Source organism: Bicyclus anynana, chromosome 15 (genome assembly GCF_947172395.1).
Source record: "Bicyclus anynana chromosome 15, ilBicAnyn1.1, whole genome shotgun sequence".
In the NCBI taxonomy this organism is placed as follows: domain Eukaryota; kingdom Metazoa; phylum Arthropoda; class Insecta; order Lepidoptera; family Nymphalidae; genus Bicyclus; species Bicyclus anynana.
Genome location: NC_069097.1, coordinates 3,243,539 through 3,269,941, shown reverse-complemented (window position 1 = coordinate 3,269,941; position 26,403 = coordinate 3,243,539). Strand labels below are relative to the sequence as shown.

Below are 26,403 nucleotides of genomic sequence, written 5' to 3'. Positions count from 1 at the left end.
AACGTAAAGCTTGTTATACCATATTATTTTGTTGTTTTAAAAAAAAATGTTGGTGTTCTTTTTCGAGCCATAACTTTTCCCACAGTAATTTGGAGCTTTTGACCATATTATTAATTAAAGTACATAAAAAATCCTATCCAATGGCTTGTTGTTATTGGTATTATGGCAGGAATGCCGGTTCTCGTTTCAGAGGTCAGTAATGGCGGTAAAAATTTAGCCTACTGGCTGCTTTGTAAATCCGCCACTGTTTAGACATCAGCTGGGTTTGCATTCAGCAAAATAGCTGACACTGCGCCAACCTACTTTACGGTGAGTAAAACAAAACAAAAGCAGGTAAGAAAACAGTATACATAAAAAGATTTTTTTTTCTTAATGAAAAAGGCAAATTTTACATGACAAAAGTAAATGCAAGTTAGTTGTGTCATGAAAAAAATTATATATTTCCTTTAAAAAAGTTCGTTTTATAGCATGACCAGAAATATAAAAATGTTGAATCACCACCACCATTTTTAGTTTTGTGTGCTTAGTACGCAATGCAAGAAATTACAGTGTAAATTCTATATAACAACATAACAACAACGAATTAAGCCATTTTTAGCGTTATAGAGAGTGGTCATTAAATAGAGAGAAGTGAATATTAATGAAACTTTTTAGTCAATACACAAAGATTTTAGTTTACCCGCCATGTTTGTAGTCTGAAAATCTATAATCAAATTAAATAAATAAATTGAGATAAACATGTGGGAGTTCATCATAAAAAAAACAAGATAATAAAACACCAAAACAGCAAGAATCTCCAATTCTGGTCAATTTCCGCAACTCAAGTACTGCTTTATCTACACTAATACTAGCGGACGCCCGCGACTTCGTCTCTCAACTCTCACACAAACTCAATGTAAACGATCAACTACCCTACCCCTAAAACTTTTTAAAAATTTTCTGTCTTAAGAACCTACTGACAATAACAAACACATTAAAAAAAAGAATAGTGAAATCGGTCCAGCCGTTCACGCGTGATGGCGTGACCAAGGATAAATAGATTAATTTTTTTATATATATAGATAGATATTATTTTAATTTCGTCTTCTGCTATATAAGGACAGTGGCGTAGCATGGTTTGGAAAGGTCAGTATCAAAATTAGTTGGGGGGGGCCCAAATGAAGGGTAAAGATTTTTTACAAAAGAAACAAAATTGCTCGCTTAAATTAAATATGCCATTTACTTAACCTACGTAGGATTTTTCCAACTTTTTATAGGCGCACGCTTAACTCAAAAAAAAAATAGATTGCTTTTTTTTACTATTGTGAAAACTTAAAGCTACAATTCTTATTCGGCCGACTAAATCGCAGAGTATACTAACAGGTATAGCGTTCTATGTTAGTCCGCACATCTTCTACTAAATCGTCCAACTAATAAATTGGACACCGATCGTATCAGAGCTGCGCTTCAATTAAAAGTTATCTAAATTGTAAGCGTTTGCAATTTAGTTGTTCGATAGTCGGCCAATTAAAAATTGCATGTGATCCACATTATGGAGTTTTTAATAATGTTTTTTTTTCGGGCAACACCAATAATGTTTTTTTTTCGGGCAACACCAGATTAAGTGAATTTTACTAAATTTTGCTTTCACACATAAGGGACCACTGTAGTCCGGGGGCCCCGTAACATTAGCTACGCCCCTGTTTATGGTGTTTGTTGTTACACTGAGTGATATTGTAGTTAACACTGTAGTTCCTTTTTTCGCACAACATGGCGACGTTTTTTAATTTTTCTGGTCAGACTATAATTCTGTTAGCGTCAGTTGCTCAATTCACTTAGATTGCCATGTAAAAATGAAAGTGTTGACTATCTTATGAGGTAATTCATCACAAGGGCACAGTGTCGAAGGTGCGTGTCGAGAGGCTGGTGCTGGAGCCAGGCGCTTCACCACTTTGTGGTCCAGTCTCACGGCCAGCGTTCTGAAAATATATAATTACAATGCTTTTATTTCTATGACCATAATAGGTTAGTTGATACTTTTTTTTAAACGGACTTGAATTGTTCTACTATATTGAAAATAATTATTATATTTTTTGAGACGTGATTCCTTAAAAATTTTTCAATATTTTTTGACAATACAAGCCAAAACGCTAGTCGGCCATGATGGTCTATATTTCAACTGTTTCCTGACATCACGTTAACAAATACGTAAATAAAAATTAACAAATCTGGGCTAGATAATATAGCTAAATAACCAAAAAAGAAAAGAAATAGACAGAAAAATAGCGATTGGATGGAAAAAGTATTGGACCTTAAAGGAAATAATGAAAAGTAAGGATTTGGGCATGAACTCAAGAAAAAGACTTTCAATACCTGTATCCTACCCTGTATTACTGATGGTTGTAAAGCCTGGGCTTTAACAAAACACCTCAGGTACAAACTAGCAAGATGTCAGAAAAGTATGCTATGGTTGAAATTTATTTATTTATTTATTTGTTCCTACTAGTGATTGTTACAGTATTTACATAATTACAATCTAAAAAATACAAATACAAGGCTCTGTACAATCAAATTAAAGAGACGAATATCTTAGCATTCCATGGATTCACTGTGCAGGTGCCGGGTCCATCGCGTGGTAGAGAGAAAAACACCAAGCAAAGTCCAGGACTTGTGACTACTGGATGTAGGGTTAAGGAATAGTTCGTTCGTTCTCGTTCTAATATAGAACTAGCTGCACTTCTAGAGAGGCCAAGGTCTTTAAGCAAGTTATAGAGACACGGCATGCTTATTTCCGTAAAATTTAAATTAATTAAAGATAAATCACTTTACATAAGAAAAATACATTTTACAGTTATCAAGAAAAAGAAACATTTTACAACTATTATTTGAGTAATTTCCAACTTGGACACCTGTCAGATGTGTGCTTGTTATGGATGGACAAAGTCAGAAGAACAGATATCAGGCACATAACTAAACTAACAAACATACTGACACATATTGGTCAACTGAAATGGAGATGGACTGGACATATGCTCTGCTGCAAAAAGGAAAAATGGAGAAAAGAGGTGACAGTTTGGTATCCTAGGAACCAAGGTTGCAAAACAAAAAGACGTGAGCATGACCTAAAAATGACCTTAGGACTCCTTTGGATGAGACTATTGGCAGATAGAAAACAGCGAAAGGAGTTGGAAGAGGCCTATGCCGTAAGGCACACTGAAATAAGAGACATTCTATGTACTATGTATTCCATGTAATGTGAGAAATTAATATTGTTTATATTAAATTTGATGAGTCAACTACCCTATTTAATAGAGAACAAGATACATTATGTAAGGCTCAAAATATAGTTAAGACATTACAATCTATGGACCACTAATAGGATGGCAAATACAATTAATGGGCATCCATATATTGCATTGTGTAATAAAATATATTGTACTAGCGGACGCCCGCGACTTCGTCCGCGTAAATTTCGATGTCAACTTTACTACTACCCCTACCCTACCCTACCACTACCCCAACCCTACCCTACCCAACCCCTACCTCTACCCTACCCCTACCTTACCTACACCCTACCCCCCTCCCCGTACCCTATACCACCCATACCCCTATCTCACGCCTATCCTACCCCTTCCACTTCCTTATCCTACCCGTACCTCTACCCTACCCCTACCCTACCTCTACCCCGGCCTTACCCCTACCCTACTCCTACGCTTCCCTAACTGTACCCCACCCTACTCTATAACTTCTCTATCTTACTCCTACCCTTAGCAAAATTGGTCCAGTCCTTCGAGAGTGGTGGTATGACCAAGGGAAATAGAGACTTCTATGCTAATAATATAAAGAGGTAAAGTTTGTGTGGTTGTAGGAGGTAATCTCTGGATCTACTGGACCAATTTGGAAAATTGTTTTACCAATAGAAAGCTACGTTATTTGCGGGTGTCATAGGCTATGTTTGATCCCCATATTCACACGGGAACGGGAACTACGTAAATAAAAGGGCCGGGCGTCATATAGCAAAATTTCTGCGTCTTTTAGAAATTTTGTATTATCTCCGAAACTATTTAACTAATTAACATACTGTAAAGGGCAAATCTTATCTCCATAATATCTTTGTGATTATTAAATAATTTATTTTAATAAGGATTAAAGTTTAGTTGTATAAATGATGACGTAAACCTAAGTATATAAAATTAATAATTTTTAAAACACAAAAGGTACTATATCTGCTAATATATAGAAGATAGATATATGGTGTCGTGGACTTTTTTGTAGAACTTTTAAAGATACATAAAGTCTCTATACATTAATTTAAATTTTACACAATAGTTAAGGCAGCGCATGCGAATAAGTCTGTTTAAGAGGATTTTCAGTTTGACCTGTATGAAAAAAACTGTGATAACTCGGCTAATATATATGATACCAATATAAAATAGCCTATAGCACTCCCCGATAATGTAGCATTCTACTGGTGAAAGAATTCTGACCAGTAGTTCTGAAGATTACCCCATTTAAAGAATGTTACAAAGTTACAAACTTTACCTCTTTATAATATTAGTATAGATATAGATGACATGTATTATATAATACAATGCAAACTTCTTGGTATTGTGAACAATAAATTAAATGAAATAAAATCATCTGTCAGTTCCATGAGCCGAATGCTCCTGTTGATGAGTGAGGTGAGTCTATGTACCATAGATACAATATATGATGTTATTTAAGCCACAGCAAAGCATGAATAATAAATAAATATAAATTATGTATTATAGTTTTTATAAAAAACATTGTAAGTCTTACCTTAACATGAATTTGATTTTTGAGCATTGCAGCACGTAGAATTAACATAGATGTCCTTCGTTGATATTCCTTCCCCATAGCTAAGCTTCGTTCAAAAGTAGTACTTCTTTGATCTACATCTTTAGCATAGAGTATTTTGTTGTGAGAATCAATACGAGCTTGAATCTGTCCATCGAGAATTAATTGCATCAGCTCATCTTCGAGAGCATTCACTGTACGATTAAATGCTGCGGCCATGATACGCATGTCTGCCGAGAGATATGGACTGAAGTACTGAATTAAAGCTCTATTGCGTATCTGCATATACAAAGAGCTCAGGTGTGGGGCTAAATACATATCTAGAAGAAGATTGTCTCTAATTTCATCCAGTAACCTTAAGCACGAGGCATACTTCGATTCATAGAATTTGAAAATTATATCACGTAATTGTGGTTCTAGTTCTAAAAATAATTTAAAAGAACTGCTAACTATTACTTGCTTCTGAAGTTCAGAGCGATCAAAGGTGGCCAGTGCGCAAAGTCCTCCGTACACTGCGACATTGTTGCTGCTCAGCAGCTCTGGGTACTCACAGTGGTCGATGCTGGCGGCCAGAAAGTGCTTGGCAGCAGATTTATATTTCTTAGTAGCTAACTCAGCTAGACCTGCGGCACATTTTAAGCGAGTCAGTATGGCTTGGTTGGAATCTTTTCCTGGAACTTCATTGAAGTCTGGTGTCCCTTCAGCCTTGGAAACATAATTGAGAACGTGAGCCCAATTTTGCAAATACACTGACACTTTAACTACATTGAGACACATCATTATTATATGTTTGCCACTAGTGCAGTAGTCCCTGGCTCTTGAATAGCATTTCAAAGCGCTAGTGAGGTCTCCGCAGTCCAGGTAATGGTCGCCGAGGTCATCGTGTCCTCTTCTGATGCTTTCTTTAATAGAATTTGTTTTGTAATTCTTAAGATCTGTATCTAATTTTTCCAACTTTATGGCAGCCTTTTTAGTTTTTGATTCCACCCATATGGAGTCGAGCACAGGGATGTCCTGTGAGCCCATCTGCACGGCTACATCCGGCAGACCAGCTGACGCTATGGCTTCAGCGAGCTTCTTGTGAAGTGTTTGGTAAAGACTTACATTATATGTAGTCATGACGTATGATATAGCCATTTTGAGAGCTTCTAATCTTAAAGAAGGGCAGTGGTCTGCTACAAACATGAGTCTGTACAACTTAGCAAACCCAGTATATGATGCAGCATATGTTTCCAAGTCTAATGTAGGATTCTCTACGACATAACACTCTGTTTCATTGTTCTCATTGTCTTCAAGTGGAACGTCCACTTGCATAGGTTCCGCCGTATTCTGAAAAAGGAACAAAGTGATACGAGTGTAAACCTTAATCATTCACGAGTTCTAATCATCGCTTTCATAACAAGATGTTTATACATAAAAAGGACATTTCTTACCATTTCGTACATCTTATTTCAATAAACTTGAATTACAAAAGAAAATACGCGAATTTCCTTGTCAACGCAGGAAACCAACCTAGAACACAACGTATTTTTTAAACGCCTTGTTTATAAAAAATGAGTTCATTATCTCGTTCTCTTGTTATCTCAATTAACGTCACTTCACTTTAACTATGTGTTTAAATATATTACAGAAGATATAAACGAGAACGACAATATTTATTAGAGTACCTTTAACATTACGTTTCTTTTTTGCAGCGGCATTTTTCTTTTTTGACGAGGTATCTTCAATGTTGCCCAGTGAAATAATCACAAATGTGACTGTAGATAATAAAAATAATTTTGTAATTGAGAACAAGATATTGCGCCTTACGCCAACAACACACGGTCAAGTTTTCGATCAAGTCTGCTTAAACCTAGTTCGCACTACTTTATTATTTTAGTCGAGTACGGACGAGTTTTGGGCGGTAAATCCAAAAATTGTTCGTATACGACTAAAATACTAAAGTAAAGGATGTGGGCAGTGAAAAAAAAATCAAAATAATGTTTATAGCATTCTCAAAAAATAGTATACTATCTTAAACATGAATTCTGTAAATAATCGATTCGTTATTCGGTGACATGATGCGTGGCCGTTTTTTCAGATCTTATGATTTATCTTGTCTGACAAGTTTAACTAAAGCCCGATTTACACTTGTCTAACGTGTCGTGTCGTGACGCATCAGAACAAAACATCAGAAGCCATCACGACATGTCACAACACATATATTTAAACGTTGCCATATCTAATGTATGATATATATGTACGATTCTTTTCTGATGCGTCACGACACGACACGTTAGACATATATAAATCCGGATTTACTTCGTCTACGAATATTTGGCCTTGACTACGATCACACCTGATGTTAAGTGATGATGCAGTTGAAGATGTAAGTGAGCTTACTTGGAAGAGGTACAATTACCAGCGCTTTCAACTCGGCATCGTAGCAGAACGCTTGGCAGTTCGTTTTTCCAGTAGGGTACTACAGTAGGGTGACTAGCTACGGCCTGCTACCAGGACTAGACCTAAGCCAATTCAAAAGTTATAAAATCCCAAACTGACCCAATCTGGGAATCAAACCTAGGACCTATCTGTTGAGAACCACGTCAATATTAACTGCGCTAGAGAGGTCGTCAAAATATAGGTGTTATAGTATCTGCATTTTAAAAAACACGCATGCGCTCTGTTAACTTTATTGATCCTTATTGTTTGCTTACAATAAACGTTTTGCAGTTAATTGAGACTACGAGTATATCAGAATGTGACGTGATAGTGATATTCTTTTGTCCATTTCTAATGATATTCATTTTAATACTAAGAGATCTGTAATATAATAATAATGAGTGGCAACAAAAGCTTAGATTATCCAGCAAAAATTATATCTGAGGTTGGTTTTTTAGTTCTGTCAAATTACAACAACACTGTTTCTATAATCTGTGAATTTGTCTAAGACCGTCTATGGTAAGAGGAATGAAAGGAATACTCTCGGTCTCGGAAAAGTTGATTAGTGTTAGCAATAACTCAAACAAATTAAATAAACTATAGAATCGATTGTTCCTTGATGTAATAGTTTTAGTCATATTAAGAGCTTCCTAAATATGCCGGTTTCTGCGGCTTCTGTAGTTAAGTGGCATAAACATGGTCTACAACTTTTTGTTTAGTAAAACATGAAATTAGCAAACTAGAAAGCAAGTATTTTCATCAAGGTTTATTAAATGCTATGTATATAATAAAATACAATGTTGCGAAATCTCGGCTGGCGTTTTTATTGAAGCAATAAATGGACTTTTTTGTTCATTGCTTCTCTGTCTACAATTTAATTTTTCATAACTATTAAAACACTAGGTAAAAATACCTAGTGTTTTAATGGTTTCGCTCCCTTGTCTACAAATTAAACATTGACAATACAGTAAAAGTGTTCAAAACAGCTATTAAAACACTAGGAATTAAATTAATATCCGGTGTAGGCTGTTTAATAAATAAGGTCTATGTCATGTAATATTGTCAAATGTCAATATGACACAAGTTAAAAAGAATTTTTAAATCGTAGACAGAGAAGCATGAAACAAAAAAAAAATCCTTGAAATGTTAAAGGCTTTCTACAAACACGACTATGCGAAGATTACTAACAATCTGTCAGGGTGTGAGTTACAAGCATGTTGCCATAATAAAAAAACCTAATTAATATTGTCAGCTAATGAAAAAAATACAATAATAAAAAAAACGGGTTCCAAAAAAAAATATTTTAGGTTTTAAGCCCATAAATTTTATGGTTTTTTATGATAAATATAATTTGTTCTGCTTAGTTGACACTCGGAATAAAGGCCCAACCTCCATAAAAAAATGTCCTTTAGCTACTCCCCTGAGCACACTCATGCACAATTTTGTGTTTAATTCCAATTTATATTTATGTATTTACAGTTTAAGTTCCATAACACACAACTTGACATGGTATACAATATTTAGGTATTATTTGTTTGAATTGTTTGCCACAGTTTTAACGCACTAGTGACATATCTCTATTATTATAAAATCTTTGAACACAAATTAGACAGTATATAATGTATCATCTATGTTTAGGCCAATTGAACAGTTAGATCGAAAGGCCGAGAGCTTGGGACAATCAGTTACACGTCACACCCTATTTTAGGATGGCTGAAAGTTAGTCACCTTTATACTCCTATAACCATACGTAAGTACAGTAGCCAATTGTGGAGTTTGAACTTTGGTTTGGTGACTCTGGTTATTTTGTTCAGAATAAAGTGAAGCCTTTTCCATCGTCTCAAATTTTTAGTCCATCTTTCGCATGTCGCATGTCACAGCCGGACGCAGAGTAGGAGTAATCAGTAAATAAAGTGAAACTTGAGTGAAATGCGGTCAGAATAGCAGCCAAAGCTATTGTTACATAAAACCACACAATTCTTTTTGTTCACATTTTTTCACTTACTTACTTTAATTTGCAACAAATGAACAATCAACAGCAATTTAATCTTAATTAGATACCGTCAAAAAAGACGTTTCTGTCCTTTTTACCGAAATTGAGTTAGAAGAAGAAGAAGAAGAAGAAGAAATACTTTATTGCACACAAAAATACAATTATAAATTGAAACATTAAAAAACATAAATTAAACTTAGCATGCAAAGAGAATGAAAATGAGTTAGATCGTATTAGTAGAAGATCCGTATTGGAAACTAGGTATCTTCACCCATCTGCATATTGGATGAAAAGTGTTTTGTATCAAATTTAGTACGTTTAAAAATATATTGAGAGTAGGTTACCTGAACATTTCCTGGCCAAACTATTATTAACTATCATTAATGATAGTTCAGAGGAGTTTGAGGCAACCTGCTCATAACATACTTTTAACGTACTTACTAAATTTTCTATTAAACAATTTTCATCCATGGGTGAAAGTAGTTTCTAATACGGATCTCAGACAATTTGAAACGGCCATCATCTATTTGTTTAATGAGAAGTGTCTTACATCAAAATTAGGATATTAAAAAATATATTGCGAGTAGGTTGTCTTAAAAACTCCTGGTTTTGGTAAACTATTATTAATAATGTTTAATAGTAGTTTAGCTAGGAAAACTACTCGCAATACAAAAAAACACGTTTCAATAAACAGATGGGTGAATATCGTTTCTAATACAGATTTTAGACTGTAATGCATATTCGGAATCTGAGAAAAAAGGCGCACCTGTCAGTTTTTTTTCATTACCTTAACATATTACCCCATATACTAAGTACAAGTTATTCTTAAAGCTATCCCATAAATTTGAATCTCATCTGTAAGGAACCTATCGGGAGATTTTCTTTTAATGCTCCCTGTTGTAGACGTTACAATAGGATTTTGTATTTATGTATTTATAATTTTCGGGTTATATAAATACGAGTATATTGCATTTAGATAATTATACACGTTGAAATAATATTCTAGTAACACATATTTGTGTATATTTAATTCCTTCCTTTTTGGCAAAATATCAGTGGCACTATCTTGGCGTTACGATTTTATTTTTAGACTGGCATCAGATAGGTATTTATCACGTAAACGCTGCTTAAGTGCTATATGTTCTGTTGTACTATAGATACGAGTTTTCGTTTTGAGATAACAGATTACAGACCTCGTAAAACAGACATACAGGATAGACAGAAACCTTGCATATACATTTTTAATATCCTACTACGCTTTAATTATCTCGGTATTTTATGTACATGTATAATGTGGGTAGTATACGAGGTCTAGGAATAATTATCCCACGAGTAGATACATAGTAAGTACCTTTTGTTTACGAGTTATTTTTTAACAAAGCTTTAGCATTAGCGTTTTCTGCAGTGGCGTAGCGTGATTTGACGGGGTCCTGTATCAAAATTAGGTGGGGAGGGGGGGGGGGGGGGGTCCATAGGAAGGATAAAGATTTCTCACAACATAAACGCTTAACTAGGGAAAAAAGAGATTGTATTGTATTGTGCCCTGTAATCTGGAGTCCCCGTATCATTGATGTGGCTGATGCGATGATAGCTACGCCCCTGGTTTTCTGTGTTCTATGTAACAACTTATTAAAGTAAACGATATGATCTGATGAGCCAATTCGAAGATGCCGGCGTTTTTTTGATGAAAAGATATATATATATATATATTACTCTGGCAAACTGAAAAAAAAACGCAGCATACTAAAAAATTGCAGTAAATGGTACCTATCGCTAACTAAAGCAGCAAAAAGTGTTGAACATTTTTGTAATTTGCTAATCTCGACAGTCGCGGGGATTTGAAAATTAACAATATTTTTTTTGATTTTCATAGGTGATTGCGAATATTGATCAGTATTGGTTCGTATCAGCCATGACGATAGGTACGTTACTGGTGATCGCCGCGTACTGTTTGCAAGCTGCTACGGTGACCTATCAAGATGTCCTCAATGACCGCCCGATCATTGGTGTATTGTCTCAGGAAACGTCATTGCATCTACACTCAAAGTTTCCTGAAGAAAACTACACGAGTTACATAGCGTCCTCGTATGTGAAAGATGTTGAGAAGTCCGGTGCAAGAGTTGTACCGATTTTGTAAGTATAAACCAAAACCTCATGTGTATACCTCTCAGACTATTTACATGTCGCACCTGAATTCCCGAACAAAATTGAACGTAATTTTTTGAAGAAAACGAGCTTAAGTATAAGATTTATTATATTCTAAATGAAGTTGACCGATTTTTTACACTATTCAACTACATTAAAAGTATTTTTACGAAGCTCATAGACCGACGAACAATATTACAACTATGAAACATCTATGGAGACAGTTTTTACATTCGCATTAGATCGTTGATCATATACTTTGTCAGATAAAAATTTTAATAAAAAAAATACAACTGACTTCAAAACCTAAAAACGTACCCACTAAACTAAAAAGCGATAAATAACATCATAACATGTTCTACCTGCTGATCAGTATGAAGGCGGTGCTAAGCCGGTGATGTATTAATTCAAGCCATGTGAGAATATCTTATAGATTTCTATTTTGCAGACAGTGTTGTTTCATGTGGTCCTGTCAGAAATGGCTTAAATTAAGATAACACCGGCTAAGCACCGCCTTCATACTGATCAGCAGGTAGAACATATTATGATGTTATTTATCGCTTTTTAGTTTAGTGGGTACGTTTTTAGGTTTTGAAGTCGGTTGTATTTTTTTTATTAAAATTTTTATTATTTTTCCATTTTTAGTGTAAAATTTCATCTCAAACGTATACAGCATACCCCTAATGACAGTCACAACCCATCTTGGTACAAAATTCTCAGCAATACAAATTAATCAAGCCCAAGCACAAGGTAGCTACCGTAAACCGTTAAGGGGTTCCCTTATTGACCTTGGTCTTCATCATCAAACCCCTAATAACAGACACAACTCATCTAGGTAGAAAATTCTCAGCAATACGAATTAATGAAGGCCAAACACAAGGTAACTGCTGTAAATCGCCGAGGAGTTCCCTCGTCTGTTTTATGGCTGCATCATCAGATCGATTTTAAACCTTCATGAAATTGTAGTGCTTAAAAGTACTTAATGGAAAAGTTTACGAATACACTAGACACCGATATAATTTTCGAAAGTTCCTCTCAATTTCTCCAGGATTCCATCATCAGATCTTCACATGATGGCAATGGGACCAAATGCGGACTACACCGTTTCAAACAAAAAAAGAATTTTTGAAATCGGTCCAGGCGTCTTTGAGTAAAAAAAAAAAATACCGGCCGAATTGAGAACCCCCTCCTTTTTGAAGTCGGTTAAAAAGTAACATCTAGCGGGGCAGGTCCTCATGTAATTAGTCTGAGGTTTACCTACGTTATATATATTTTGACTTATTATAAGGAGACAAAAGTGACCGTAAATTGTTCGTGTAGAGTTAATTAATAAATATTGGTTGGCTTTCGCTCGAATTTGTCGATTCGCGCTTATCTTTTTAAACAAAATGTGTGGTCGGGGGAACTCCGAACGATGCTCTTGTTATAAAAAAGGAGCTATTTTTTTTTTACTACGCACAGATTGCAAAAAGCTCTTGCGGTGGCTCCAAATCACCTTTTTTTTCTAGTCACCTGGAATAAAATAAATATCTTTAATATTATTTTGTCTATTTCAGAATCGGTAAACCGCGCTCATACTACAGGGATATTATGGGAAACATTAACGGGTAAAACTAAATAATTACTTTAATTCAGCTAACGTTATTATTACGCTTTCTATTAAGTGACGTGCACAAGGTTTTTAATTAGGGTAGGCAATACTACCCACATACGTACAAAATGGAAAATTTCTTCCCAAATACACTATTTTTTTGAAGAGCTATTTATTTGCCATATCTTATAAATATGACCAATATTTCCGTTCCCCCCTAAGTAGTCGTAAAAGTCTGTTAGGAGTGGGTACGACAATAGCTCAGCGGGCGGGGTATTTTATATGTTTCTCAGTAATTTCCTCCATCTGCCAGTGAAAGTACCATTAAAATCAGTTCAACCATTTCAAAGATTAGCCCGAGCAAATAGATAGACAGACAAAATTAAAAAAAAAGCGACACTTCCATTTTATTTATCATTATACCGATCAGTGGCGTGCACAAGGTTTATAACTAGGGTATGCACTGTACATCTGTACAGTGTTTGAGCCAATCTGTGTAGTGTTTTGTGTTTAGTGTAGTGCTTTCCTTACAGAGTTCTCTTCCCGGGCGGTGCTACGCATTTCAATCAGTCCAACGGTTACGCCGACGCTGCGCAACATATTTTTGAAATGGCACAAAAACTGAACGACGCTGGGGATTACTTCCCCATTTTTGGGGTTTGTTTAGGGTTTGAACTGCTCGTCATACTGGCGTCGGGACGAGGACTGAATGAGAATCGTATACCATGTCGGTCGTATGAAAATTTGCCTCTTCATTTTACACAAGGTGAGGTACCATTTTTTTTTAAATAATGGACATGTCCCAAATTTGTATGGAGGCTGGGCCTTTATTCCGAGTGGCAACTAAGCAGAACGAATTATTTTTATCTTAAAACAACATAAAATATAGAACCCAAAATTTTTTTTTTTGGAACCCGCATTTTTTTTAAATTAATTAAATAAAATCTATTATTTTAATTAGCTGACAACATTAATTAAGAATTTTTATCATGGCAACAGGCTTGTAACTCACACCCTGACATATTGTCAGTGATCTTCGCGTAGTGACTTTCGTTTATGGCGTTTTATAAGCAATTTAAGGATTTTTTGTTTAATGCTTCTCTGTCTACGATTTAATGTTTCTTTTTAACTTGTGTCTTATTGACATTTGACAGTATTACATGACATTGACAGCTTACACCGGATATGAATTTAATCCCAGGTGTTCATATTGGCTGTTTTGAACACTTTTATTGTATTGTCTATGTTTAATTTGTAGACAAGTGGGCGAAACAAAGAAAATATTTATCTAATTATTGCGGGCTCAGAAAATTCTGAAAATTATTTTCTCAACAGCAATTTGTATCTTCTACCTGTAAAAATACTACAATACTATCGACCTGCTTATAAATTATAAATAATAAAGGCACATTTTAGGACATGTCCTTTGCATTACCTAACTTTTTTTTTATATTTCTGCTCCCCTCCAATTAGTCGGAAAAGTAGTGGTTGATGCGAACATTGAATCTTACGTCTACGCGTATATATAAGTCATAATAGGTTCATAATTTGATGAACTTGAACTGTCACTGGTCGAAGATGTTGCAAACTTGTTCTTTTTTAAGTAGATCATTCCTAACATACCTATATAAGCCATGCATAACCTAAAACTTTAACATTTCGTCATCTACTTTAGCCTTACAGCTAAATGAATAGTGAAGGTTAGTGGTTAAAGTAAAAACTACTAATAAAAATTTGAAGAAACAATTTTGACCGTTACTTTTGCTTTATGACGTTACTTTGACTGTTACTTGCGATGAAGAAACTGGCCGTAAATGTGACATTTTTAATATATGAACTATAAACATAAACGCACAAATAACAAAGATATTAGTAATTTTGTTTGAACGCACATCTAATGATCATTATATTACCTACAACGTCATTAGTTCGTGCCATTTTGTATGGGGCGTTTTTCAGGCATCCGTGGCAGCGCCGCAAATCTGACCCTTTAAATCCCTGTAGCTCCGAAAGTAATGATCGCAGATACCTTGTCCCTTTTACAAAATTGCTTTACTATTAGCATACTCTAAATTTATATACAATTTAAAAAAACTGTCATCATCTCTATTTTTCACGAATACCTTAAGTTTTTGTTTCATTAAAAATAAAGTTAACAAATCAAGAAATTCTCGTTTTGCATGCTACAGATTTTCGCAAAAGCAAAATGTTTCACGATGCACCAAGAGATATTATTGATATTTTGAAGAACAAGAACGTCACAGTAAATGTCCATCGGTACTGTATAGTTGATGAAGTGAGTATAATTATTGTATAGTACTTACCACCGTGAACCGTGATAGCCCAGTGGATGTGACCTCTGCCTCCGATTCCGGAGGGTGTGGGTTCGAATCCGGTCCTGGATATGCACCTCCAACTTTTCAGTTGTGTGCATTTTAAGAAATTAATTATCACGTGTCTCAAACGGTGAAGGAAAAACATCGTGAAAACCTGCATACCAGAGAATTTTCTTAATTCTCTGCGTGTGTGAAGTCTGCCAATCAACTCTTATTCAGCTCACTGCTGAGCACGAGAATTTTCTCAGAGTGAGAGGGGTTAGGCGAATAGTCCACCAAGCTGGCCCAATGCGGATTGTCAGACTTCACACACGTACAGAATTAAGAAAATTGTCTAGTATGCAGTTTTCTTTACAACGTTTTTCCTTCACCGTTTGTGACACGTGATATTTAATTTTTTAAAAACGTGACCATATTAGGTATTAAGTATTTTCCGTGACCATAATATTGATTATGATTTTGGATGGTTTGTCAGATTAATCCATTGAATGAACATTTCAGAACTTGAGCTCCCATAATTTGACCAAAGCCTGGCGCAACCTGCAAACTTCATACAGCAACGATGAGAACGGCGTCCGTTTCGTTGCAAGTATCGAAAATAAAAGGTAAGCTATTTTATAAGATACTATTCAATCAATCAATCAATCAAATTAGAGGACGCCCGCGACTTCGCCCGCGTGGATATCTATGTAAACTTTTAAGCCCTATTTCACTAATTTAGGGGTTAAATTTTTAAAAATTTTGAATCACATTATATTTCGTATATTTATTTATGATTTATGAACAAATTTTAAAACTGTAACTCTATAAATGAAGGACTTTCTATACAAATTTTCAACCCCTATTTCACCCTCTTCTTATTTTATTTTCGCAATATAAAGTATCCTATAGCCTTCTCAGTATTATAGTCTTAAACCGTGCCAAGTTTCATTTAAATTCATTCAGTAGTTTAGGCTTGATGCCCGAATAACAAAAAAAACACGAACAGACAGGCAGACAGACAGACAAAAAATCGAAAAAAAAATATTTTTAGCTTCAGTATCGATTATATAATGCCCCTCAACAAAAATTTTCAAAATATCTAAAAATGTACGGAATGTACAAAATGTACTAAATTCATACTATTACAAGTATAGATTCTAGATGGCGCTAGTAGTACTCTATGCCACGGTAACGTTTGTGGTTGTAAATGGTATAAGTAAAATCTCAAATTTCGAATAAATGTATAGAATTCGACCAGTTTTATTATAAGTATAGACGACGTCGCGCGGTTTCCCCCGCGTGGTTCCCGTTCCCGTAGGAATACTGGGATAGTATAATAAGCCTTCCTCGATAAATAACACTGAAAGAATTTTTCAAATCGCACCAGAAGTTCCTGAGATTAGCGCGCTCAAGCACACAAACAAATTCTTCAGCTTTATATATTAATATAGATATATATTATCCCCGATTTTCTACGGGAACGGGAACCACGCGGATAAAACCGCAAGGCGTCAGCTATTCTAAAATAAGTTTAAAATATTTTATTTTATATGGTGTCTATAATTTGAGTTTTATAACGTATTTAGTATATATATTACAAACAGATATCCATTCTACGGAGTTCAATTCCACCCAGAGAAGAGTTCATTTGAGTGGAAATCGTCGAAGACTTACACGCACTCGTTTGATGCTGTGAGAGCGAACAGATACTTCATGGACTTCTTCGTCAACGAATGTCGTAAGAGCCAACGCGCGTTCGCCAATACTGCCGAAGAGAATGCCAAATTGATTTATAATTACGAACCTCGATTCACCGGCGCCCTCGGCAGTAGCTATCATCAATGCTACATGTTTGAGCCGCGAGGCAACGTTTAACCGTTTTTAACTACTACCAAAGAGGCAATTACACAGGATACAGGATTTGTGATATAAATAGATCATCATCATTAACAACCCATTTTCGGCTCATTTCTGAGCACGATTCTCATCTCAGAGGGAAAGGGGTAGGGCGAATAGATCACCACGCTGGCCCAATGTGGATTGACAGACTTCAAACACGTAGAAAATTAAAAAAGTATCAGGTATGCAGGTTTTACTACTACGTACCTACGCCCTCCAGAGTCGGAGGTCATATCAATAAAAAATATATATCCGGGTTATCACGGCTATCTATAGATAGATACGAGGAGATAATTTTTGTAGCGCGCAAATTTCTTTTGGTGTTCTGCATCGTTATTATTGTCAGTAATAGTCTGTACTTTTTAAGTAATGTTTTATTTTCAATTTCGGACTCTGAAAATAACAAAATAACGGACATTATTTTTAAACCCCCCCTTAGTTCGTCACGACTCAGAACCTTCCAGGTGATCGTTTTGTGTATCTATAGATGAGTCCAATGGTAGGCGTCCACAGATCCGCATTATACGCATCGGACGCATGGCATCAAATGTCCCATACTATGACCTTGTCCAGAAGGGGCGAATTCGTCGCGAATCGTATCGCGCGAATTCATCGCGTTGTCGAAGTACTAGACATCAATACATCGCGTCCACAAGCATCGCGCGAATTCAAAATACGCGCGTAAATCGTGTGCACTACGCCAGAATCTCGATTCGCGCGTATTGCGCGCGTGTCGAGTCTAGGGACGCTTTGTTAAGTCCAGTTAACGCGCGAACCAAATACACTGTAATCTTCGGCGCGAACTCTAGAGCGAGTGCGCGTTCAACTCCATGTTTCATGAATTACTGAATTCCTCCCCAAATGCTCGCCTTGTGGACGCAACAGTCGCGCGTAATACGCGCGAGAGAATCGCGGCCTTTTCGCCCTTTCTGGACAAGGTCTAAGATACTACGCAATGCACAGATACCTATTCTACATCAATGCAACGAAAGCAATGCAAAAAAATAATATGTTAGTAGTAGTATACAAAAAAATACATTACATAAAAATTAAGGATTTACCATACAAACTTTCAAACCCTTCTAATTTAATTTTCGCTACAAAAAGTTTTACCGTCTTCATTTTATTATTCTTCATAGTATGGTCTGAAACCGTGCCAAGTTTCATTTGAATTCATTATGTAGTTTCAGCGTGATGCCCGGTCAACAAAAAGACGGACAGACAATCGAAAAATAAAATAATACATTTTTGGCTTCAGTATCGATTATAAATATAGGTACAATTAAAATATCTTCAATGCACAGAAATGTACCTGTTCCATTTTTGTTATAAGTATAGATTTTTCTCAACTTAGAGCTTACAACTTACAATATGTTATGTAATGTAATGTAAATAATGTGGTTGTCTATAGTTCACCGCACTGTTCAATCTTGAAACTTAACTAACATTATCGGGAATATGTATCTAATAATAGTTATGTAACACGTACGCAAACGCTTCAACTTTTATGTAATAGTTATGATATATTATTACGTAGTCAATACAGATTATATCACATAAATACGTATGATTAGCTTATCACGTAAATTTAAATAATAAATATCTTACCTACTTAACTTTATAGAAAGGGCAAAAAAATTAAAAAGGTTTTATTATGGACGCGACTTTAACCGCGTGGAATTCAGTTTTTCATAAGTCCCGCAAGAACCATGGATTTTTCCGGGATGAAAAGTACGTAAAGAAAAGGGTAATCCCATCCCCGGCACAGGATTTTCCTAACCACCCTGCAATTTACTTAGAATAGAATAGAATCTCTTTATTTGTCCACACACAAGTAATGAAATAAAAATAAACAAACAGAACATACAATACATACATCTGGTCGTGGACAAAAAAGGTATCCACCTCAGCACGATGCCACAGCGAGCTGTGGCGCTGGTTTTCAGGTGAAACCTTGTGTGTTCACGGACGTGTCTACGTGACGTGTCTTAACTTAAAAGTTATACATGATTACATATTATATAATTTATACTAAGTAAAATAAAATAATGAAACAAAAAACAAAAAGAACAGATTAAAAAAAAATAACAAAATTAACATATATGGGAAGCTAAATTAACAAGAAAAATCAAACAATAATTACGAGTCAACCCGTAAAGTGAACGATTTACGAGTATACCTAATCTTGATAGTTCTACTTAATAATGAAATCATTACTTAATGAAAAAAAAAATCCTACAACGTTAATTACATTTTTAATTCATCTTTAATTTGTCCACAACGGTAAAGATTTTTGACCATACAACCTGAGTTTTCTTCAAGAAACATACTTTTATTAAGCCAATTATTTAACCAAATCCTTATTTATATATCATACTAGCGGACCCGTCAAGCTTCGCTTTGACTTATGTGCACTTCTTCCCTATCCCTACACTATATTACTCAACCCCTACCCTTCCTCTACCCTATCCCTACTCTACCCCTACCCTACTCCTACCCCTAATTAAAACTCAAACGTTTATATGGGAAATAGAAAAGGGTTGATTTTATGGTTTTCCCAGCAATTATTCTAATTTTTCTCACCTTTTAAACCTTCCCTATACCTCCACAAACATTTCAAGACCAAGATAACATAAATCCGTTCAGCCGTTCTCGAGTTTTAGCGAGACTAACGAACAACAATTCATTTTTATATATATATAGAAGATTATCACCTCCATATACTTTTACACGGGATTATACCAAGGATTCCTGGGCCGACGTTGTATGGGCCGCTGCGCATTCCCCTTTCATCCAAATCGCTTCAATAGCGGCAGTGTAATGGAGGAACAAATATACACACTTACACACAGACTCGCCTTTAAAATATTAGTGTGATACTCTTATACAGCGTCACTGGAAATACATAATGATCCCTTTAATGGGATGATAGTAGGGATCATCAATAACCAAGTCTCGGATCCGTAGATCATCACTGTCCGAAGACTTATCATAAACACCTACCTATATTAAAACACGTACACCTAAATCAGATACTTCCGTAAATATACTTCCGTCTTCCGTAAGTCGAAATTAACGAATCATACTAATATTAACGGGGAAAGTTTGTATGTAAGTGTGTTTGTTAGTGAGTCCTTCACGCCAAAACTATCGAACCAATTTGACTGTTTGGAATACTGATAGTATGTATAACCTGCATTAACTCGTAATAAAATAAAAAATAAAAAGCCTTTATAAAAAATAAATAAGCTTTTAACGTTACACACAATTACTGATAAAGGTATTAAAAAGTAGGGTAAAAAAATCAAAAATCAAAAATCATTTATTTCAAGTAGGCTCAAGCACTTTTATACAAGCAATTATACAAGCACTTTTGACATGTCAGTTGACTATTTGTAAAGATTCTACCACCGGGGTTATACATAGATTTCTTTTTTGGGGTTATAGCTAAAAATAGTAATCTAGCATCCGGTTGATCCCCTTTAAACACCTTGTCTTGCACAAACAAAGGCCTCCTCTAATATTTTGCACTCAAGTGTATCGTTAAATTAACTTGCCTCGACTCTGAGTATCGTTCAATTAACTTGCCTCGACTCTGAGTATCGTTCAATTAACTACTTTTTGCGGGATTTGTGAATTTCACTTCAATTATATTTAATTCTAAATGAATAATACCAATGTTATGTTTAGGTAATAATATTATGTAGAATAAAAATAAATTTTTATGGTAAATATTCACGTCCAAAATGCCAAAAGCTATAATAACTGTTATTAGGATAAAATATTATAATTTTATAATTTAAACTATCGTGAGTGTTATTCATATTAATTGATTATGAAACACGGCTAAAACTCACGTGATATTAGTCATGAGGCGTTGCAAAAACCAGCTTATGACTAAGGGACCCGTATGGGTTTGAAACTAGTCGGGCATACTCCGACCTAATTATCATGTGAGCTTTAGCCGTGTTTCATAATCAATTAAATATTATAATATTTTCATTGTAAAAGAAAATTTGCATACTGTAATATAAGTACTAGTCGATTGTGAATGTCTAGATAATTCAATAGTTTTAAGATAAACATATACCACATTCTAGCAAATAAATAATGATTTGATTTGAAGTCGCGAGCGTCTGCTAGTGTAAAACATATGTTTACGTTCACAAACCACCCGGGAACCGGCAGGTCGCGCCAATTACCCTACATTTACGCTAATGGAAAACAATTCGTTCAGACAGCAATCATTAACTTCAACTCGCAGTCTCCACTCTGTTGATGAGAAAAGTTTAAACATACATCGTATTATTCCCAAGATATTTGAATCTAGATTTCCGTTTGTGTAGCTCGGGTTATTGAACTTATGTTTATATGCAGGTTGTGTGATTAGATTGCAGTTTCTGTGCCCACGAGAATGTCTGTCAGCTGAAGAAAACTTCATCTACCGATAGTGAATATGAGAGATAATCTCAATGTCTAATGTTAAACCAGAGGTTTGTTAAACAAGAGGTTCGCAACCTTTTTTTTTTCTCGAAGATCACTTTCTAATTTAACTGGTTCCGGTGGACCCCCTGCAAAATTTCTATCCAAAACTCAACAAATGTGATTAGATTCATCTATGTAAAATTTTTGTAGCAGCAGAATCAACAGCCACCACGAAACAACAGTTAAACTAAAATATAGTGAGAATTGATTACATAGTTAATTAAATAATTGATTGTGTGTGGATGACAAAATGTCAGTTACCTAAATTGTCCAGGCAAATAGTTATTTCAGCCAATTTACGAATAGTGAACCCCCATTTTTATGTCACGTCAACGTAGACCCCCGCCAAGACTTCCGTAGACCCCTGGGGGTCCACTTGGGAATCGATGTTCTAAATCTATGCTTTATTTTCATTACTTTTATGTACTTAGTAGATTTAATACAGCATTGTCAACGGCGCAGGGTGCGCAGTAAAACTTTAATAAGTTTATATATGCACCTTAAACTGTACCATTGTATTTTATTGTTTAATTAAATTAAATAAAATACTTATATTAAAAAGATATAAAATTTGTGGTATTGTAATTCGTAAAAAAAGTATTGTAATCGGTTCCGTAGATCTCTGGATCTACGGAACCGATTATGAAAATTCTTTTACAACTAGAAAGCCATGTTATTTGTAAGTGACATAGGTTATATTTTATTTCCGCATTCTTACGGGAACGGGAACTGCGTTGGTGAATCCGCAGGCCGTCAGCTAGTGGTAGAAAATATTTTTATTCTTTTGAGAGTAGGTATAGTTGTAGTTAACTATTAAATGTTTTTGAATTCATATCAGAGTGTTTTTTAACCGACCTAAAAAGGAGAAGGTTTTCTACTTTTATTCATGGAATTGGCCCATGACCCTTTGAAACATGCTACCTTTTAAAAGCACTACGTCAAACCATATTGTCTACTCAGGGCCAGATAGTGATTTAAGTATTTATTATTATTTTTAATAGTAGATAGTAATATTATTTTCATCAGATCATCTTATTTAATTAAAAATATAATAACATAATTTTACGTACGTATAGAAGAAAATATCAATTATTTTCAAGTATCAAGGTAGTTGCAGTCACAAGTACACGTAGATTTTTTTTTTATTCTTTACAAGTTAGCCCTTGACTACAATCTCACCTGATGGTAAGTGATGATGCAGTCTAAGATGGAAGCGGACTAAATTGTTAGGAGGAGGATGAAAATCCACACCCCTTTTCGGTTTCTACACGACATCGTACCGGAACGCTAAATCGCTTGGCGGTACGTCTTTGTCGGTAGGGTGGTAACTAGCCACGGCCGAAGCCTCCCACCAGCCAGACCTGGACCAATCAAGAAAATCTCAATCGGTCCAGCCGGGGATCGAACCCAGGCCCTCCGTTTTGTGAATCCACCGCGCATACCACTGCGCCACGGAGGCCGTCCACAGGAGATGACAGTACACATGATCATCTTAGGAACGACAATGTGTGACAACATCGTCCTCACTTATTTCCTACTAGGTATTTTGTTTCGCGCTATACTTATTTATATTAGGATCACAGGGTAAGTGCTGATAAACTTTCAGGACATTCAAAAAATTAGGCATGTTTAGCTGTTACAAGCAAGCAAGGTTTTGGTCCAATGAATCGGAGCCAAAGCGTTCTCTGCCTTATTGCACATGCGAAAATTGTAAAGAACCAAAAGAAGTCATTTTCGCAAGCTGGTGATGTAGTTACGTAAAATGAGGATAGATGGCGCTGATTATAATAGTAACATTTCTTATCATAGGACCCCAGTTTAAATTATAGGAAAGTACCTTATTAAATAGATAATTAAATAAAATTAAACTAAGATTACGTATAAATAAATACAATTTATTTACGACACAAAAAGCTTTTTACAATGTCTAAGGTTCCAGAACTAGCTACCCTAGTTAGATTTGATAGATCTCCTTGTATCTGTGACCACAGTAAGAATTGTTTCAAACAACTTTTTTCTGATATTTTAATTTTATATAAAGATTTAACTTTAATTCTTTGATTTCCCGATTATTCCTTTGATATGATCAGATTAGATGAAATTTGGGATCGGTACATGATTTGACGATATCCTTTGGGTCGTCCAACAAATTAAACCCAACCTCTCTAAACTACCACAAAGGTCTCGAATATCGTTCTTTTTAAAATGCAGGAGAAAATGCTTTTTCTTCACATATTCTATTGGGGATGTCCTTTGTCAATCTTCAATAGAAAAGTAACAATCAAAATACATTAAGGTATAAAAAATTAACAGTAATTAAAAGTTAGATAAATTATTTAAAGGCTAGTAAAGGGGCGGACGCAGCATAGTATGGGGCATTAACTATAGGAGCAGTTACAGCTGGTAAAATATTAGCAGCAGGAGCGTAGTATGGAGCAGCAATATACGGAGCAGAAGCCACTAACGGGGCGGACACAATGCCATTGTAGTTCCTTGATATGTATTGCGAACTAGACGCAGTCACAAGCGGAGCGGGCGCAGCTACTAGCGGAGCCACTACAGCAGCAGGGGCCACTAAGGCTCCGGGTTTGGCCACGACTACGGCGACTAGAGCGAGGAAAATTACCTGAAACAATGATATACATGGGTCAAGTATTTAGGTGTTTGTTACATATAAAATCGTAGTTTTTATTCTTTGCTTTGAGATAACAATAATTCTATAAACAATATAATAATAACAATAATATCGGATAGATGCAGGCGTTACTTTCCGGAAGTTCATCATGAATATATTGTATTTTTTTTTTATTTTGCTATCATCCGAGAAAAGTCGACGAACCCATGCGACAACGTCACCCAGGTCCGACAAAATACATCTACGTACGTTTCACCGCGAAACCGAAACATTCTCAGGAGATGTTGACTCTACAACGTGCAATTGCAAACTAATTGACTTTGCAATAATTGCACTTACGCGGTGAAACGTACGTAGAGAGTATTTTGTCGGACCTGGGAGACGTTGTCGCATGGGTTTGTCAGCTTTTCGCAGATGATAGCAAAATAAATAAATTATTATATATTAACAATATTATCAACTACACATAGACGAGATTGGGGCAGTACAGTGAATTTAAGTGCGATACGAGTCCAAAGGTAATTGGTCTGAGGTGCATATACATTACTTTGATCCAAATCGTTATACTCATTTCTTATAAACAATCGTTTCGCCATTTGTAACTCTAAATGGATTTGGCAATGATCAAAATTGGCTACACAGTGGTGTATAAATAGATTTCTATGAAGACAAAGTGTTATTTTTTACGTTTGTCATCATTATCAACCGATTGACGTCCACTGCTGGACATAGGCCTCTTCCATGGACTTCCAAACAAAACGGTCTCGAGCCGCCAACATCCAGCGGCTCCCTGCAACCCGCTTGAAGTCTTCGGTCCACCTAGTGGGGAGTCGACCAACACTGCGCTTTCCGGTGCGGGTCGCCATTCCAGCACCTTGGGACCCCAACGCCCATCGGCTCTTCCAACTATATGGCCTGCCCATTGCCACTTCAGCTTCGCGACTCGCTGAGTTATATCAGTGATTCGATCACGCAGAGAAACTCCAGGCATAGCTCGCTCCATCGCCCGCTGAGTGACTTTGAGCCTCCTAATAAGGCCCATAGTTAGTTTACTTTTGTAATGCAAAACAATTAATTATTTACATTATAACATTTTAATCAAAGTTTTCGTTTACCCGACTTAACCCTTATAAACAGTAACGTAAAATTACACACCTTTGCGATCATATTGCGTAGCTATATAAAGATATCGCGTTGATCAAGGATCTTAAAGTGATATAAGGTTTGGCAGCAAAACACCTTTTATACGAAATAAGCAAAATTTTGCCTTGTACATTTCGTCATGCATCACCTATAGCATGCATTATTCGGGACGCGTGAAAACATTCGTATGCATTGCACCTACTAAATTGGGCTGACTTATAACGAAGTGAACCAGTTTTGAATGGTTACTTGAATGTTAAGTGATATCATGACAAAGGAGTGGCGGTAGGCTATTTCGGCATGGCTCTCTTAATGATATAAAAAAAGGGATCTTGAAACCATAAATATTCCTGCGCTAATCGAGCCGTCAGGAATCAGTCGGGATGATGGCAAGAGACCTGATGGATTGACGCTGATTCCCTGGGGAATGGGGCGGGCCCTAATGTGGGACGCTACAGGCGTCGACTCATTAGCACCGTGTCATATCAGGGAGACAGAATCAAGACCGGGAGCCGCAGCAGAAAAAACTGAAACCGGTAAGTGGCTCAAGAATGCCTCTCTGACAGATAGTTACATATTTGTACCTTTTGCCGTGAAGACCCTTGGGCCATGGATGGAGTCGCAGTGCCAAAAAATTTTACCGAATCATTTCATCGCGGCTAGTTGCCTCAACTGGTGTAAGAAAGGCTGGCTCATTTTTTGCGCAAAGGATCAGCCTGGCTGTCCAGTGCGGAAATGCAGCCAGTATTCTTGCCACCATTCCACGTGGGCATGATTTGTATAGCTATTAGGATAAGTTAGCTTAAGTTCCTTTTTGTATTCTTTATCATGCAGAATTATCCAGTTTTTGAGTTTTAACAGTGATTTGGGGAATGCCCACCGGTCAATACACCGTTGGCCCTGGGATACCAAGTTTACCCCCTTATAAAAGTATTAACTGACGCCGCGCGGTTTCAACCGCGTGGTTCCCGTTCCC

General features: G+C 35.9%; 2 protein-coding genes across 4 annotated transcripts; one reads left to right on the top strand and one right to left on the bottom strand.

Moving 5' to 3' along the window:
- Nucleotides 1-1,569: 1,569 nt before the first annotated feature.
- Nucleotides 1,570-6,546, bottom strand: LOC112044919 (COP9 signalosome complex subunit 1). Its single transcript, XM_024080927.2, has 4 exons — nucleotides 6,465-6,546; nucleotides 6,231-6,309; nucleotides 4,780-6,126; nucleotides 1,570-1,958 (listed from the first exon to the last, which is right to left on the bottom strand). Exons 2-4 carry the CDS (start codon nucleotides 6,240-6,242, stop codon nucleotides 1,866-1,868), a joined length of 1,452 nt encoding a protein of 483 aa, XP_023936695.1. The 5' UTR covers nucleotides 6,243-6,309; nucleotides 6,465-6,546; the 3' UTR covers nucleotides 1,570-1,865.
- Nucleotides 6,547-7,513: 967 nt separating this feature from the next.
- Nucleotides 7,514-22,481, top strand: LOC112044916 (gamma-glutamyl hydrolase A). 3 transcript variants are annotated; one of them, XM_052885863.1, is made up of 7 exons: nucleotides 7,514-7,663; nucleotides 11,085-11,344; nucleotides 12,913-12,963; nucleotides 13,481-13,713; nucleotides 15,137-15,243; nucleotides 15,785-15,888; nucleotides 16,870-22,481. In XM_052885863.1, exons 1-7 carry the CDS (start codon nucleotides 7,616-7,618, stop codon nucleotides 17,138-17,140), a joined length of 1,074 nt encoding a protein of 357 aa, XP_052741823.1. In that variant the 5' UTR covers nucleotides 7,514-7,615; the 3' UTR covers nucleotides 17,141-22,481. The 3 variants fall into 3 exon arrangements, with proteins under 3 accessions (XP_052741823.1, XP_023936690.1, XP_052741824.1); XM_024080922.2 differs by lacking the exon at nucleotides 7,514-7,663 and adding an exon at nucleotides 8,799-8,968; XM_052885864.1 differs by lacking the exon at nucleotides 7,514-7,663 and adding an exon at nucleotides 8,992-10,554.
- The last annotated feature ends 3,922 nt before the right edge of the window (nucleotides 22,482-26,403 follow it).